The 16,920-nt window shown below is 41.7% G+C and overlaps 2 protein-coding genes across 2 annotated transcripts; one reads left to right on the forward strand and one right to left on the reverse strand.

Annotated features, from left to right (window-relative positions):
• Positions 1–279: 279 nt before the first annotated feature.
• On the reverse strand, positions 280–8,557 carry LOC124056444 (ras-related protein rab7-like). Its single transcript, XM_046383874.1, has 6 exons — positions 8,196–8,557; positions 4,240–4,302; positions 3,061–3,187; positions 2,707–2,925; positions 1,894–2,022; positions 280–1,717 (listed from the first exon to the last, which is right to left on the reverse strand). The coding sequence occupies exons 2-6, from the start codon at positions 4,290–4,292 to the stop codon at positions 1,622–1,624; spliced, it is 624 nt and encodes a 207-aa protein (XP_046239830.1). The 5' UTR covers positions 4,293–4,302; positions 8,196–8,557; the 3' UTR covers positions 280–1,621.
• Positions 8,558–10,897: 2,340 nt separating this feature from the next.
• si:ch211-157b11.8 (fibroleukin) lies at positions 10,898–14,969 on the forward strand. The gene is made up of 6 exons (XM_046383877.1): positions 10,898–11,568; positions 12,262–12,457; positions 12,796–12,873; positions 12,959–13,071; positions 13,194–13,456; positions 14,133–14,969. Exons 1-6 carry the CDS (start codon positions 11,290–11,292, stop codon positions 14,473–14,475), a joined length of 1,272 nt encoding a protein of 423 aa, XP_046239833.1. The 5' UTR covers positions 10,898–11,289; the 3' UTR covers positions 14,476–14,969.
• Positions 14,970–16,920: the final 1,951 nt, after the last annotated feature.

A 16,920-nucleotide genomic window follows, 5' to 3' on the forward strand; every position in this document is an offset into this window, starting at 1 on the left:
GCAGTGAGTTTAAAGGGCAGCAGTTTGCCAGGGTCTTGCAGTTCTATTTAATTAAACAAATCAAAATGTGTACAGATGAAACGTGTCTAAACATTTTTTTAAAAAACTGTAGTTCATCCAAGCATAGGACCACACAAATGCCTTGTTTGAAGTCGCACTTGAAAACATACAAATGCTAAAAAATACATCTTTCACTATGCAGGTGAGACAGTGTCTGGATGCATTAAGAAACTGTAGGAAACCAAACAGAAAGTGAGACACACAATGCTGGACCACTGATATATTCAAGAGTTTTATTATTTGACGTCCCAATTTTCTTTGATAACATCATTGGCATTGCAGTGATTTGTTTTTTCTATAAGGAAAAGAGTAATACCAGGGCGTAAAGTTGGATCCTTTCTTCAAATGGAAAGAGAGAGAGACCATCCATTTCAGTTCAATCCATCAGCCTTTCACCTGTACCATCTCTACACCGTAACACACAATCCGTTAAAAATATTAAGTTTTTAGCCAACCTGAGCTACAAGCAAATAGAGAGAACAGCAATAACAAAGACATGACAGAAGACACGAGTATGCCGTGCTGGTAACACATATTGTAATTCCATAGCATTGAATGATGTCTGATGAAGGACATAACACATACAGCAGTAATAGTTGCAGTACAAGTAATGTTAAATGTTAAATAAAAAGGCAAATATTAATATATCAAGGAATTAATCCCCATTTTACATTGTGACTGCATTATCAGCTTTCACTTAAGGTCTACTTTGTAGCATTTCGTCTGCAGTGTGAGGCAGTAATAAACCAATTTACACAAAACCATGAAGGGAAAAGGCAGTACAACCACCAAAGTGTTAAACAGATTGTTGGGGGATTTTTGACAGGGGATAACAAAGTGAGGAAGTATAAATTGAAGCTTACCAAAAGGCGGGTGGTAGCAGATGTTGCCCAAAATCAAATCATCCCTCTTTAACATTTAAAGGCAAAACATAAAAAGAAAGTGCAAAAAAAACTATGTGTTTCAGATTGGCTTAAGAAATAACATCAGCCAATTAAAAAAAAAAAATTATATATATATATATATTTATATAGTTCAACTCCGTTATTTCTTGACAGATAGGCAAAGGAAAGCAAAAAGAAAACAGAAAGAAAGAATAAGATACTTGGGATGCTGATGTTAGCCAACATCATCTCACATTACAGAGCATCAGCCAGTCCACCTAGAGTTCCCCATTGCACTCTTTGAACATGGCTCCATCTTGCCCACTCAGTGTGAGAATCAGGGGCCACGGTCAGGAAAAATGGGCGGGCAGGGTAGGAGATGACTCACTATTGAGTCGAGGGTCAGAAGGGGTGTCATTCTTCTCTTGTGTGATCTTTGGGCACGGGATTTGTCGGCGTATTTTATGTACGCTAGTGTATTAATCTGTGCACTAAGTGAGGGCAGGATACATCCAAGTGCAGCGTACTGCGTGAGGGGTTGTGGTCGATGGAATGAACAGTGGTGTGAGAGAGGAAGACCAATAGGGAAGTACTTTCCCTGGGAGCAAGGTGCATGTGATGTAACCGGGGACAGGGTGTTTCAGAAAGCCAAGACAGAAGATGGTCCAAGTTGTCCCTTAGCAGCTGCAGCTTTCCGCTGAAGGTTTAGCTCTGTCATTCCTATCCAGTTTTATGGGCTCTGGGAATTCATTATACAACTCCACCTCCGTCTCCTGGCAGGGAAGCAAAGGAGGAAATTTAACCGCCAAATCCACAGACACTGGATTTTAAATTATTCGGCTTTTAATGTTGCACAATGTTGTACACTTCATTAAGATATGCCAATAACAAAACACACATCTATGTAGTCAATGACTTTCATTTTCTATTTCAAGCAACTGTTACTCACTTGTTTGAGGGCGTTACGTGCAATTGTCTGGAATGCCTGTTCTACGTTTATGGCTTCTTTGGCACTGGTCTCAAAGTAGGGGATGTTGTTCTTACTCTGACACCAAGCCTGAGCCCTTTTGGTGGTTACCTGTGTGCATGAGGAGGAAGACATTGAGCTGAAATGTACTACACATGGATGGGTTCAATACTGTCTTCAAAAGAAAAATTATTTTTAGTATAGTGAAGAAGGAAGGATCTAGCTGCACAGTAGCACACAGCACCCTTTCCCTCACTCTGCCCTATGGTGAGACGCGAAAAGCTTTCTCTAGACTCACTATCTGGTTTATTCATCCTGGCTACAGTAGAAACATGGCAGTCCAACATGGCAGACTGCATGGAAGACAACCTTCTGTAGATTTAAAAGGTCCATTCTAAGATAATGAAAACACAATGATTCTCAGCTGTCAGGTTATACACAGATGAAAATGAACATTATATTCAATTACCGCATCTACATCACCCCAACTCCTACACAGTGGACCTTTACATTAAATGTTACTCCACATCATTTAGTTTGTTTAAAGTGGGTTCAGCTCATCATACACCATAAAAAACACAAAGTCAACATAGTGCAGAAAAGTGTAGACATTCCCAATGTTCATCCTCTGTAGACTCTGCCAAACGGGGCATCTGGTGGGCTAGTGGTTAAGACATAAACTGTCCCAGTTTTGCTTTGGCTAGGCATTTCCTGTATCTCTACAGTACTGAAATTTTAATGCAGGAAATGATTTGAAATGAGTTCATCATGAAATCATTATCCACTAATACCAACCTGTCTGTTCTCCAAGTCAATCTTGTTGCCTAGCACCACGAAGGGGAAGTTCTCAGGATCTCGAGGGCTGGCCTGGATCAAAAACTCATCCCTCCAGCTGTCGAGTGTCTTGAAGGTGTTGGGAGCAGTCACATCAAACACCAGCACACAGCAGTCTGCTCCACGGTAGAAGGCAACACCCAAAGACTGAAACCTCTCCTGGCCAGCTGTGTCCCAGATCTACACAACCACAAGGAGACCAAAAGTTTAGTGCATGGCCAAGACTACAGAACAGCCAACACTGCTGCAAAGGCTTAAATGATTCACAGTTGAAATCCTAAAGATGAAAGTTGTCCAGTTGTAACTGTGCTGTACCTGCATTGTAACGAGCCGGTCGTCCACCATCACCTCCTTGGTCAGGAAGTCTGCTCCTATTGTAGCTTTATACTGGTTACTAAACTTCTTGTTCACGTACTGGTTCATTAGGGAAGTCTTTCCAACACTGAGAGTAGAAGACAGCAAAGCAAAAATAAAAAAGTTTAATGAAAAAGAGGTACAGTTTGATGACTACTATGAAATATGCATTAACTCCATGTGTCTGTGGCTGATTAAAATAGCAATGTCATCTCAAAAAAGACAGGTGTAAATGCAACCAAGAAGCATTACAAGTGGATTGAAAATTGAAGATTTTTGGTAGTTACCAAACAGATTAAAGTGCATTACCGGCACACCCTGTGCTAGTTTTGACCCTGACTTGGATTTTTGTCCCAAAACAGAAAAATCCCAGCAAACAGATCTCACTAAAACTCCATCTGGATTTTATCCCAGTATGAGGAAACTGACATGCCAAGTGTAAAAAGGACCTAATATCGTGAGAAATGACAAGATACTGTTTGGAATCTTGATTAGTGTAATTCCTATAATATACAATAGCTTAATGTTCTCTTTTCCAAGTCTGAGAGGCTGCAGCACAGTAAAAGTGGTGCACCTTTTTTTTTTTTATATGCCCCACATGGGGAAAAAAAAAAAAAAAGGCAGAGAAAAAGCACAGTTTACCCAATGTAGGAAATGACCAACAAACACAGACAAAACATTGTCATATTATCAGTAGAGAAAAGCAATACAAAATAGCGGATAATCCAATATCACCAAGTTATAAGACCATCACAAAGCTTACTAAACCTAAACTTTGTAATTAAGGCATTAATTAACTGCATTTAAAACTGTTTGTATAATGATGTATTTACTTTTCACATACAATTCCATGCAGCACTTGAAAAGGAATGCCAGGAATTATTATTATTATTATTGTTGTTATTATTATGTCTCCAGAGCTCCAGGCAGAGCTCTGCCTGGAGACAGATTACAACAGACTGACAATTCCTGCCAACAAGGAAATAACACTAATAGACTTACAATCTTCAGTCACTCGGGACAAAAATAAAACCTTGCCGATATGGTTTTGTCGTACTGAACATAACAGACCAGATGATTTCCTACCCTGTATTACTGGTTCTGACACGTAGAAGGTTAATAAGCTATGTTGTGACTCACCCAGAATCTCCCAGGATGATGACTTTCAAGAGCACTTTCTTCCTGGATGTCATTTTTCCACAGCTGTAGAGAGACAAACAGAAAAAGGTTCAGCCCACAGACAGAACCCAACAATGCCTTCCTAACTCCCTCATCGCCAGTCACAACCTAATCACCGATTTCCTATTGTTCAGGGACAATGTAATCAATACATAGGCAAATTTGTTTCTATGCAGACAGGCTCTTTGGAAAATATTAGTCTACAAATTTTTGTGTGTATGGTTTCATGCCCTTCGACCAATCAGGTCTGAATACCATTCATTCCAGTCATGTGCTTTATAAGCTGCTGGGTAAATCACGAGGAACACATCATTCTTCTTCTCTCTCATGTACCACAGGGAGTTACCTCCTAGAGGACTGACTTCTTCTCCATACTACAAGTCCAAACTAAAGTGTATGAAACAACATTAAACACATCATTTTCTTGCATATGCACAGTACCGATTGGGTACTCGTGAGAAAGTGGTGGCAGGTTAAGGCCTGAGCTGAAGGAAAGTAAACATTTTCATTATCCTGGAAACAGGAGTTTAGCTTGGTGGTGTTACATATTACACAGTTTGCCGCAAGTTTGAGAGTAATGCGGCTAATTATAAACACAACAATTAACTTAAGTGTTTGAGGTCCTTCTGAGTTTAGTCAGTCCGTTACTTTCAGCATTTATTGTTATTCACCATGAGGCAATACACGCAATTTCTTAAGCGTTCAAATACAGTGGTGAGCAGTGAAGAGCACCAAGTTTGCAGCAAGGAGGCTTTAGTGAACCGCGTTTCTCCCAAGATATCACATCTGACATTGGATCAATTACTGCTGTAATTTTTTCCTGATCATTGGTGTCCAAGATCATCTTTAGTCCCTTTAAATATTACTAATCCTGCCTTCTATCCACGGTACCAACCCCCTACTTTCCAGGACTTCATTGCAGCAGTCAAAACTATAATGATCTGACTTTTCATGGAGGAAACCCATATTACAAAATGGACTGCAGGACAGGCTGAAGATGGTATCTTTAAATCTTATCCTTATGCAAATATGCAGAACAGATAAAAATAAACCTTGATTTCATAAAACGCTGCCTTATCTATTTTTCACACATTTGTCTTATCCGTGTTAAATACACAGTCCTGCATGATGCAACTTCTAAAGTCTATCGTAAGTATGCATACTATGAGTGAGAAAGGCAGCCGTCAGACGGAAACATAGCCAATGATACAACACCGAATGATCTGAACTGTGTCTTAACCCAAATGGATATGTCGCCATGCAAAGTAGTCCACAGCATGCAGAAAATATCACCAAATGAATTTGAGAATGTCACACTCTTAGAAATTTGTGAACAAAAATGTCCCTGAAAATTCTATCCCTCACTTGGTGGAAACAAGTGATTACTTTTATAATTTTCAGACAGTGAAGAACAATAACTTGTTTAACAGAAAAATCTAATATTTCCCATCAGCTCCAACCAGTCAACATACATCATGTACAATGCATTTTAGGCATACCTTTCCACCGACCCAAACAGGTAACCCAATTAAAGAACATAAGCAATACTTAATTTAAAAAAAAAAACAAAAAACGTTCCAGACAAAAGGATGAAAAACCACAGCCTTGATTCAAAATATACACTGGATCAGGAGCCCTTGAAATAAATCCAAATTCCTACATTACATTCACAAAACACAAACACTTCAGTTCCCATCAGGAGCTGGAAAGTACACTTGAGTCCTGAATGTACCAAGCAATGTCCTCCAGTGACTGCCATACTGTGAAGCACAGATTAGCTGACAGAAGCATGAAACACAACAGCTCATCACTAAAGTCTAGGCATGGTCAGACCACAGTCACATGATTACAGAAGAACTCAACTCAGATCTTAAACCTTTGCAAAACAAGAAAAGTGTCTTCTTTGACAGAAGGCTCTGTTAGAAATCAGGTGAATGAACCTCACTGACATTCTAGTTTATTGTAGCATTTTAACATTAACCAGGGCTCATGGAATGCATTGGTGCACCAACATTAAGGGGAAATTCTGGTATTTTTAAACCTGGGCCCTGTGTTTACATAGTTTGGTGTGTAAATGAAACATATTTACCAGAAGTTTGGAAACTGGTCCAGCAGATCGACTCAGCTGGCAGCTGACAAATGACAGCAGCGTAATCTTCTGGAGCAACTACAATCGACAAAGTTACACCCACTAAAAGTTCTTTATTTGCCTGTTACAGGCTGAGCAGTGAAGTGACAATCTTAGCCTGTGAGGAGCAAAAAGCACCTTTAGTGGAAGTAAATATCTACTGGAGCAATTCCAAAACTTTCGCTGAGTACTGATCATTTACACACACGGGGCCTAGGTTTAAAAACGCAGGAATTTTTCTGTAACTGACAGATTTCAGTGATACTAGCATAAGCACTTTGTAATAAACTAAATGAACTGTAATGAATCTTTATATCTTTATTTAAGTTTAAAGTTTATTCTCTCTTCAATTCATTACATCTGAGTTTTGCATGCATGTTCTTTTACTTGTGATATCTTACTGTTCATGGAGGGTCTCCCATTTGTTTACACTGTTAAAAATCAAAAAGCATGATCACTGGATTAGCTGACATCTAACCAGTTAAGGATTCAGACTGAGAAATGCGTGTTAAAAACTGTCATGTGTTGAGTGAAAAGTCCCAAAAAACATTTTCCTTCTACCCGTAAATCACAGGCAGAAGCAACTGGAATTCACAGATCACCTCTGATATGGATTATGCATGCACACCCACAGACACAAACAGTCTCTAGACTAAATATAGACTTAAGATGTTTCTCAATGCTCAAGCCCAACTGCGCACGTCATAAAAGTTAGGCCATCAGTTGTTTCTTGGTTAGCTCTGTCAGTCATATGAGTCTGGGTTAGTCCAATGTGATAAACAGGAGGTCCATTAACTCAGGGTTAACAAAACTTAAGACAACTTAAACCAATACATGCTGACTCATGGGATAAGCTGATTCAACTAACTAGACAGGTACTTCAGAGTCAAACTCAAGTATCAAGAAACCTGAGATGAGCGGTTTGTACTGCAGGAAAAGTTGCCAACCAATTTTAATTAATCATTAATAACAAAATCACAACAGCAACACGTCTCAGTATTCATACTCCAAATGAAATAAGCATGGCTTTAAACTAACAATGAAGAAAAGGTAAAGGAAAACGTTAGACTGTCAGTATCAGACAACATCTGGATGTGAATAAGATATAAGATATACAAGATATACAGGGCTTCAATGTTTAGATGGCAATCGGGTTCGGGATGGGCTTCATCCAAGAAGTCTTTCTGGCACAAATAATGGGCGTTGCAGCCACATCGAGTCATTAAATTTAAGAGCACCTATGATGAGCACCTAACCGCGTGACCTGTGAGTCACAATCGAAAGAAAAACTATGTAACACAGAAAAAACAAAAGACAAGTCTGCCTGGCAACATTAAAGCAGAGATACATGATATTTATCTCACACAGCCTGCTGACAGAAGACGCACATGAAACTCGATATTTGCCACCATCAACACGTTGCCAAAACCCACCTCGACATTTGAGTAATCAAATAAACAGAAATCACCAGTTTTGATGTGCAGAGTCTGCCCCGAACTCCTCCATTTTGGTATGCATGAACCCCAAATAAAGTCAAAGTGTTAAGAGAAATCATTATTCTCGTCTTTTTATGATGCTTTGTTTGGCCGACCTCGTCTCCATGGTTCTCATTCCTTGTTGAAATGGAGAAGCCACAGGCCGGCCTTGTTTTTGCCAACAAGCTTCTCGAAAAACATTGCACCACCATTAGCCGTTAGAGCGTTGGCGTTAATGAGACGCTGGAGGAATTAATGAGTGAGCAAAGATTATAGCTACAAGTGAACAGACAGTTGTCAACTCAAGAACTTACTTGTGACACACCGGAGCTGCGGCTTCTGGACTGGAACCGACCGGGCTGCAAGCTAACTAGCTGTTGTTGTTCAGGACAGTTAGCGTTATTGGCTAACTAGGCGTTACGTTAGCTAGCTAGCTAGCTCGCTGGCACTGAACTCGTTAGTTAGCGTTAATTTGGCAATGCCTCGCTGCAATTTTTTTAGAAAAACGCGTTGACTTTGCGTGAGCACTTAAAAAAACGTGTCGTAAATTTGCGAGGAAGATTTTCGACAAATGGTATGGAAATTTGGCACTTTGCTTGAATGCTTGCCTGACAGCGAGCGACCTAACTGCTACCCTCAGCTTCTCCTTTCCCTTTTCACTTCCTCCTCCAAAACAACGCATGCATCCTACGTCACACGCAGCCAGCTAATAAGCCCAGCCCACTTATGCCTCTTTATTATTCATCGTAGCCTAAAAATGCAGCATTATTTCTGTCTTACAGAGCAAGTTCAGCCACCGAAAACGGTTATATGTCATCAGTGCAACAGTTAAAGCTGGATCTTTGCTAACAGATGTGTATCATGTTCCAAAGACTGCAGACAGCTGATATACTGCAGATGTTCAGTTTTGTTGGGGTCCTGCACATGTGAGTGTTAAAGGCATTCAGTTTAGTATTTCACTCCCATAATGTTTAGGAACTCAATTAAGTCAGATTAAAAACAGAAAGAATGGTTAAAATCAAAGCAGCAGAGCAGAGATATGCCTTTTTTTAGCCTCTATGGGTCAAACTCCAAACACAGGTGACAGAAGTTACCATAATAAAACTGACTTATACAATGTCCACTTCTTTAAAACCCCATAAAAACACAGGTTTTCTGTTAAAATTTAATGTGTTGAGTCTAAGTCAAGATAACCCTTAAAACATCAGTGTTATTTTCTGAGACTTTGGCTGAGTAGTCGTCCACATGAATCTTAATGTCATGTGTAACATCGATAGAGTTTCCCTTCAAAAGATGTCAATTCTTGACCTTGGAAACAGCACTTGAGAGAAAATTCTGTTTGATAGATTTACTCTGCCAGACAGGCTTTCAGCATTAATACGTCATCAGGATCATGATGGAACGTTGTCACCTCTCTGATGTCCGTTTTGTCTGATCCTTGGGATGTCTAGTCTGTCTAGATACAACTTCACTGCTCCAGGTGGCAACTCGTACTTTAATCACTACCCCAAACCAGTGATGCTTTTTCATCTTTATATGAGTAAGATAAGACGTTAAAGATTCATTGTAGTTTGTTGTAGTCAAAATGCAGAGCTGTGATCCACCACTAGAGGGCAGTGTCAACTCAGTTTGAATGAATCAGGTGATATGGTGTTCCTAGACATTAGAACGCATTTATATTTTGGACCTTAGCAGAGCAGTGTAGTACTCTGTGGTGCTGACATTGTGCCAAGAAAGTGTGCAGATCAGAGGCGAGTGAGTGATCTGTTTCATGATACTCCAGAATATCTTTGTCAAAGCAACATGCAGAAACAGGAGGATCAGTGGTTGTCATGGGGACCTAAAACTGGTCCTAATGCAGCAAAACCTGATCTCTGAGGACCTGGGTAGTAAGGTTAGGCTATCCACAGTGAATGGAAGTCAGTGCAATGTCCAAACAAAGATGGTTGCATAAACCATGTGTGTGTGTGTGTGTGTGTGTGTGTGTGTGTGCGGCTGGTCTTGGGAGAAGCTTTTTCTTCACAGGATATCTTAAAGGGACATTTCACTACAAAATCATAAGCATAACATTACGTTGTCACGTTACAGAAAACCTTTCAATTGTATATTGATATCAAGTGTGTATTGGTGTAATAACATCTAATTATATGACATTATAAGGTTATAAAAAGGAAAAAGAATGCCTCTTAGTCACTGTTTCACAATATGAGAGTATTTTTCCTGACTGAACCTAACAGAGATTTTCATCCTGCTTCATGTTCACATGTAAGTGTGTCTCAGTGCGTGTTTGTGCTCCTTGTTAGTGGGAGTGTGTCTCTGCAGGGTCCTGATGACTGGTGTTTATAGAGGAATTCCTGCCCTCTTGTGCCTATTGAATGGCAGGTCTTTATGGCCTCTTTGGAACTCAGTTTGTAAACACAAACAGTGCAACACAAAAGGACGTGAGTGACAAAATGGTACACAGGTGGGAAGTGGTCACATACTTTAAGCATCTGCTGCGTTTTCATCTCTACAAACACTGCCGCGTATGCACATTGATGGGTAAGGGCAAGAGGAGGTTAAAATGTGGTTAGAGCGGGTATGGGGCTCTTTAGAGGAATAAATAAGGTATGCCAGGATGAACACACAGTATATGACACAGGCACAATCACACAGACAGGTGCTAAGCTCATCCACAGCATTAGAAAAAGTACAATTAATCTATAAAAGATTGGTCTACATGTGCATATTGTTACATTACATGTGTTAAAGATGGAGCAGGATTTCTATTCACATTCTGGGTGTGTGTGTGTGTGTGTGTGTGTGCGTGTGTGTGTGTGTGTGTGTGTGTGTGTGTGTGTGTGTGTGTGTGTGTGTGTGTGTGTGTGTGTGTGCAAACATGCACCTCTGTGTGTGGCTGTGTGGGAGGTTAGGAGAGAGAGAGAATGAGATGAGTTAAGAAGATGGACAGATTGTGTGTGTGTGTGTGTGTGTGTGTGTGTGTGTGTGTGTGTACATCAGGGGGTGGGTGCATTAGTCCATGTCAGACAGCAAAGAGTGCCGCAGTTATCTGGGAATCTGAGTGAAAGCAACCTCACTAACAGAGAGCGCGAGAGAGAGAGGAAGACCATGAGCGAGATGGAATAAGGACAAAAAAAGAAAGAAGAGGAGGATGAAAGCAAGACAGACAAGGGAAAAAATAGAAAGATCTAAACAAAAAGGTCAGGTTAGCAAACACTTTGCACCTGAGGAGGCAGTGATTGAGATATAAAGGAAAGGGAAGTGAAAGTTGCTGTGAATCATCCATAACAAAAGGACAACCAACTTTTAACTCTGACAAAGGAGGATTTCGTCCTTGAGGAAAACGTGTATCACTGCCCAGGATCTTAAGACAAACGTCAGGACAAGCTTGGCTTTCCACATTTTCCCATGATCCCATTAGGTTCTCTTGGTTTGCTCCCCCTGCTGTCTCTGTTTGTGGGAGCGCTGCTGTCCTCAGATGCATCTCTGGCCTGCACACACCCTCCTTGCAGGGATAATCTGGTGGCTGCACCCATCCAGCCTAGCTCGGGAGCAGGAGAGGGTACCGGGGCCTGTGAGGGTCAAACCGGGACAACAGCCTGCAGGAGGGGGGTCTCACTTCCAGCCATTTCAGATCTTCCTCAGAGGGCAGAGCACAGACGAAATTTCCCCCAAGCCCAGCCTAAGGTAAGTGACATTGACTGCAGTGCGGTGGGCCATCGTGTGCTGAATTTTTTTCAATAATCTTAAAAGCTTTCTTCTAACAAAGACAGATAATGCAAGTTTTAATCAGACATTTCTCAGCCTTGATCCAGAAACTCTGACAGACAAGTTGAAGCAGAGCTGATTTCTTGTCTATTCATGCACGTGTGCCAGGGAGCCTGAGCTGTGTACTATCAGCCACAGGCCAGCAGGTCCTTTCTCCTGGGACAGTCGGCACACTAAACTTGGAACCACCTAACAACCATGGAGCAATGACATTCAGCAATCAAAGAAGGGATAAAATTAGGTCTGCTTTAAAAATGTCCTCATCATATGGTTGTGTTGAGCTCATGCAGCAACAGGTGTGTGAGGGACATTATCACAATGGCTGATGTAAGTGTTAGAGACAAATTAGGTGTGACACAAAGCATGCCACTGAGCAGTGAGTTTTGGATTCACCTTCCAAATCAAAGGTTGCATGATTATTCACGTGCACAGCTTTATTTGCTTTAGCTCTATTTCACTCAACAACACTCACACATAAGATTGTTTTTTTTTGTTTGTTTTTTTGTTTTGACAAATAAAGAGGATTTGGCGGTATTCAATCACCCATGACTACAGACTTAATGTGTGACATATTGTCTTCTCAAGAAGTACCTTTGAGCACTGTCTTTACAGACTGGTGGAGTCAAAGAGCGTCTGGTTCAGCTGCAGCACTGCATGCACTCTCTTCAAGAAAAAGGAGGCCCCTGGAGCAACGGGGGGCAAGAGAGCAACTCTCTAGGGGCCATTCTGGCACTAATGGCAGCTGTACTGACAGAGTGTGACCTCCACTGTCACAGCCAGGCTCTTGGGGCAATGGCCAAACGACTGGGTGAGTAATACATATTTATACACCACACACACACACACACACAAACACACACACACAATGCCAGCCCTGTCACTCCCCCGTGCATAGTCAACAGAACCTCAGTGAGGCCTGCTAAGGCCTTGGTCATAGGTGAGTGCATAGGAATTCAACTGCACTAAGAAGGATGAGAAAATCAGTGTGTATGCACACGCAAACACTCACACACACACACACACTGCATCTCTCACGATGTGAAGAAGCTTGGAAGAATCACCATACAAACGTGTGTAGTATTTAATGTCAAAGCATCTATTTTGTGTGACGTGTCCTGATAACCTGATCTTTCTCTGAGTTGACAGAGAGCGCAGCCGTGGGAAGAGAGGGGGAAAAAGACCTGCTGCTTTTCTTGAAGAGCATCACACAATATACACCCACAGGTGGGGGCACTGCTGGTGATCACTTAATACAACAGTTGTTGATTAATAATTAATTGAATAAAAATGTACTTTGTGTGGTTCTCAGTTGCTCCCTTGGAGAGGTTACATCCTCAGGACTGTGCAGAGATTTACAAGCTCGGGATCAAAGAGAATGGAATCTACACCATCCAACCTGACCTGCACAGGCCGGCATTGGAGGTATTTAAGATTCACCACACTCATAAAACACACAGACGGACCCCTGCTCTACTTTACCCCCTTCTATCTGTTAATCTCTAAAATCTAGGCTTTATAATATCAAAGTCTTTACTTTGCCTCAGGCTAAATGTGACATGGAGACGGCGGGCGGCGGGTGGACGGTGATCCAGAATCGGCAGGACGGCACGCTGGACTTCAACAGGACATGGCAGGAATACCAGGAGGGATTTGGGAGTCCACAGGGAGAGCACTGGTTGGGGAACGCAGCACTGCATGTCCTCACCTCCACTGGCCAACACCAACTACGCATCGAGCTGGAGGACTGGCACCAGCAGAAGCGCCATGCTACCTACAACAACTTCAAAGTGGCCTCAGAGGCACAGAGGTGAAACACTCATGGACACAGGCACACATTTTCTGCTAAAAGCTGTTTAATATCTTAAAGCTCCTGAAAACGTCTGTGGCTAAACAATGGCAATCAAAGTTACTGCTGTATAAACGTGCAGTTTTTGAATAATGGGCAGAATTTTCATTGAAAACATTTATGAACTGGACAAACAATAATGTTGACATCAAAGACGTCCGTGTGCTGTGTTGCAGCAATATCTAAGAGTTAAGAGTTAAACACCAAAAATGTACTCATTCGTGATTATCTTTCAACCGCAACATGTACAAACAACACCACATGTGTCATTATGTTTTGATTCAAATGCTGCTCAGCTGTGACTAGTAGATACAATTATGTGATGTCACATTTTTCTGAGTGAATCCCACCCACTTCATTCAGAAATCTCTCATCTGTTGTAACACTGAAAAAAATACTATTCTTGTGGAAACATGTTTTGTAGAACTTTAAACTAAAGCAGACAGGATATTGGAAAATCATTTCTATCAAAGATCACACATCACTCAGGCACTGCAACCAGGCCTCAAAATGGTCTGGTTGCAGTATTCAACTAAACCTGTATGTTCAGTGTGTGCACGATTGCGTGTGTACATACTTGAATGTCAAACACAGTCCTCGTGACAAATGTACCGCATGTTGTTTCTCTTTTTCCCAGGTACCGTCTAACGGCGCGGGAATACTCTGGCGATGCAGGCAATGCACTGAGCTACAGCAAACGTTACAACCACGACGGAAGATCCTTCAGCACTTCTGACCGAGACCACGACCGTTACGCAGCTGGGAACTGTGGTCAGTACTACGGCGCAGGCTGGTGGTTCGATGCTTGCCTGGCAGCTAACCTGAACGGACGGTATTACCGTGGGCGCTACAGTGGGGTGACCAACGGTATCTACTGGGGGACATGGTACATCCTGACAGACGGTCGAACTGGAGAACGCTACTCCTTCAAGAGGGTGGAGATGAAGACGAGACCCAGGAGCTTTGTAGGAGCATCCTAAAGATAACAATGATGACTATAAGTAACTATAAACACCACAGTTATGCATTGGTTTTCTGTGTGGACATCACTCTGTTTAGAGCAGCTATCATGTCACTTAGCAATAACATGCAGATGGCAGCTAATAGATAACCTTCACTTGCACTCCCTATTGCAATATTCTTTTGTTGATTTAAGGGACATCTCTCTATGAAACCTATATACTGCTGTAACAGTGAAACAAAGAAAGAAAATGCTTGTAGAAGTTCTTGTAATAAATTTCCCAGAATCTTTATTGTACATTGACAACAAAGAAATCATTTTATCTGGTACTATGCCTGGTGTGTCAACATGCAATCGGTGTTTACACTTAGAGGGTGGTTTTATTAAAATGCCACAGCCCAGTGTGTTCATAAACGTGACCCTGCAAGAATGCATGGATTAACCCTCAGAGTTCATTTGTTCATCTACCTGCCTAAGCTCAGTGATCTATCAAAGATGTCAGATGACCTAAAATACACATGAGCTTCAAGCTTCATCACCACACCACCCATGCAACAGAGAACTGATAGGGATTTTTAAAACCTGTTTCTCTTTACCCACAGGCTTGCATCTGCATTAATATAGACCCGAGCCCAAAGCACACCTTGCTCATACTTTCCCAGGTGTAAGCCTGACACACTGATGCTGACAAGCTTTACCCTGTCATCATACCATGAAACCGCCCTCCGCCCACTGCTGTCAAATCAAACACACACTCACACTCACACACACACAGTCGTGTTCCATCACTTTTGGGGACATTACATGGACTTTCATTCAATTCCTGGAGGCTTAATCACCACCTGACCATAACGATAAACATTACTTGCCTAATCCTAACCCTTACCTTAATCAAACCCTAACCTCAGCCTGACTTTAAAGCAAGTCTTCACTCTAATATTTAATGATATACATTGTAAGTACCTGCATTTTGTCCCCATAAGTGAGGTGGGTCCTCACAGTGGGAGAGATTTTTGTCCCCACGACTACAGGAATATGCGTATACACAAGCACACACACGCACACGCACACACACACACACACACGCACGCACACACACACAGCCTCACCTACTTTTTGGAGTTGGCGCCAGGCGGGCGACTCCCTCTGTTCAGAGGCTTTTCTGGGAGTTTGAAGTGTGAGCACCGAGTTTGGTCGTGCACACGTGATGCTTGCCTCCGTGTGTATGTGTGTGTGTGTGTGTGGATGGTCAATGAGCGTGTGTCTCATTGTGTGTGTAAATGGCTGGGTCTATTTTAGCAGCGTTCACAGTGAGCTGTCAGTTTCTACCAACAAGCAGGGTGTCTAATATTAACCATTGAGGCAGTTGAACACACAGACACACCGTGGGCAGACTCCAGACCAGCCAAGGTATTTCACATAGACTGATTATACACACACTGAGACATACCTGTGACACACACACACACACACAGTGGAGTCTCAGTGGTTTCCTCAGCAGATGAGGAGCATGATGTGCTTGACTTTATTAAAACAAGTACACATAAGAAAATAAAATAGCTTCCATTGAGGACAGTTTGATCATGCCGTCTTAATTACTGTTTTGCAGCCACAAGCTCCTCTTCCCCTTTTCTCCTCTGTCTTATGTATATGCTTGCACACATACCCACACACCCACACACCCACAGTCATTTTTCCATCACTTCTGGGGACATTACATAGACTTGCATCAATTTCCTGGAGGCTTAGCCACCACCTGACCATAACAACAAACATTACTTGCCTAATCTGCCTAATCTTAATGCTTACCTTAATAAAACCCTAACCTCAGACTAACCTTAAAGCAAGTCTTCACCCTCATATTTAATGATTTACGTTGTGGGGACTTGCATTTTGTCCCCATAAGTAAGGCAGGGTCTTTACAATGTGACTATGTAAATAGATTTTTGTCCCCACAACTACAGGAATGCATGTACACACACACTCACACACACACACAATGGGCAGTTAATTACAAGTAATCGAGATCAGTCACCCATATAAGTCATTATATATATCAGCTTTCTCAACTGATGTATTACTGGTGAAAACAATATTAGGCTGATAGGTGACTGGCTCTTTGTTCTGCCCCCTGGTGGCTCTTGGTCATACTGGACTGCCAGAGGAAAGCTTTAGCTGATGGTAACTGGTGGTGTCTGCAGTGGGTCTATTTAGTTTCAAAGCAATGAAAACACATCCCAGTGGTCTAAATAAAGTTGCTGTCTTTGAGAACTAATCTGAAAACTGATGAACCTGTCAAAGGCAGCTCAGTATCTAAAAGAGACAATTCATTACTCATGTAAAAATAAATCACTAGTACTTAGTCATTGTCACCTTCTACTTAATGTCAGCTTCCTTTTTTTTCTTTCATTCAGTCCCTCATTCTCAATTAACCCCCCAACACACCAACCACCCCCCCCAAAAA

This window comes from Scatophagus argus, chromosome 3 (assembly GCF_020382885.2).
Source record: "Scatophagus argus isolate fScaArg1 chromosome 3, fScaArg1.pri, whole genome shotgun sequence".
In the NCBI taxonomy this organism is placed as follows: domain Eukaryota; kingdom Metazoa; phylum Chordata; class Actinopteri; family Scatophagidae; genus Scatophagus; species Scatophagus argus.

Coding starts and splice junctions, on each gene's coding strand:
- LOC124056444 (XM_046383874.1), bottom strand. CDS start 4,292: ATGACATCCAGGAAGAAAGTGCTCTTGAAAGTCATCATCCTGGGAGAT. Junction 2,926..3,060: donor ACCGGCTCGTTACAATGCAG/GTACAGCACAGT, acceptor GTGGTTGTGTAG/ATCTGGGACACAGCTGGCCA. Junction 2,023..2,706: donor TTGACTTGGAGAACAGACAG/GTTGGTATTAGT, acceptor TCATGCACACAG/GTAACCACCAAAAGGGCTCA.
- si:ch211-157b11.8 (XM_046383877.1), top strand. CDS start 11,290: ATGATCCCATTAGGTTCTCTTGGTTTGCTCCCCCTGCTGTCTCTGTTT. Junction 12,458..12,795: donor GGCAATGGCCAAACGACTGG/GTGAGTAATACA, acceptor CTGAGTTGACAG/AGAGCGCAGCCGTGGGAAGA. Junction 12,874..12,958: donor CACACAATATACACCCACAG/GTGGGGGCACTG, acceptor TGTGGTTCTCAG/TTGCTCCCTTGGAGAGGTTA.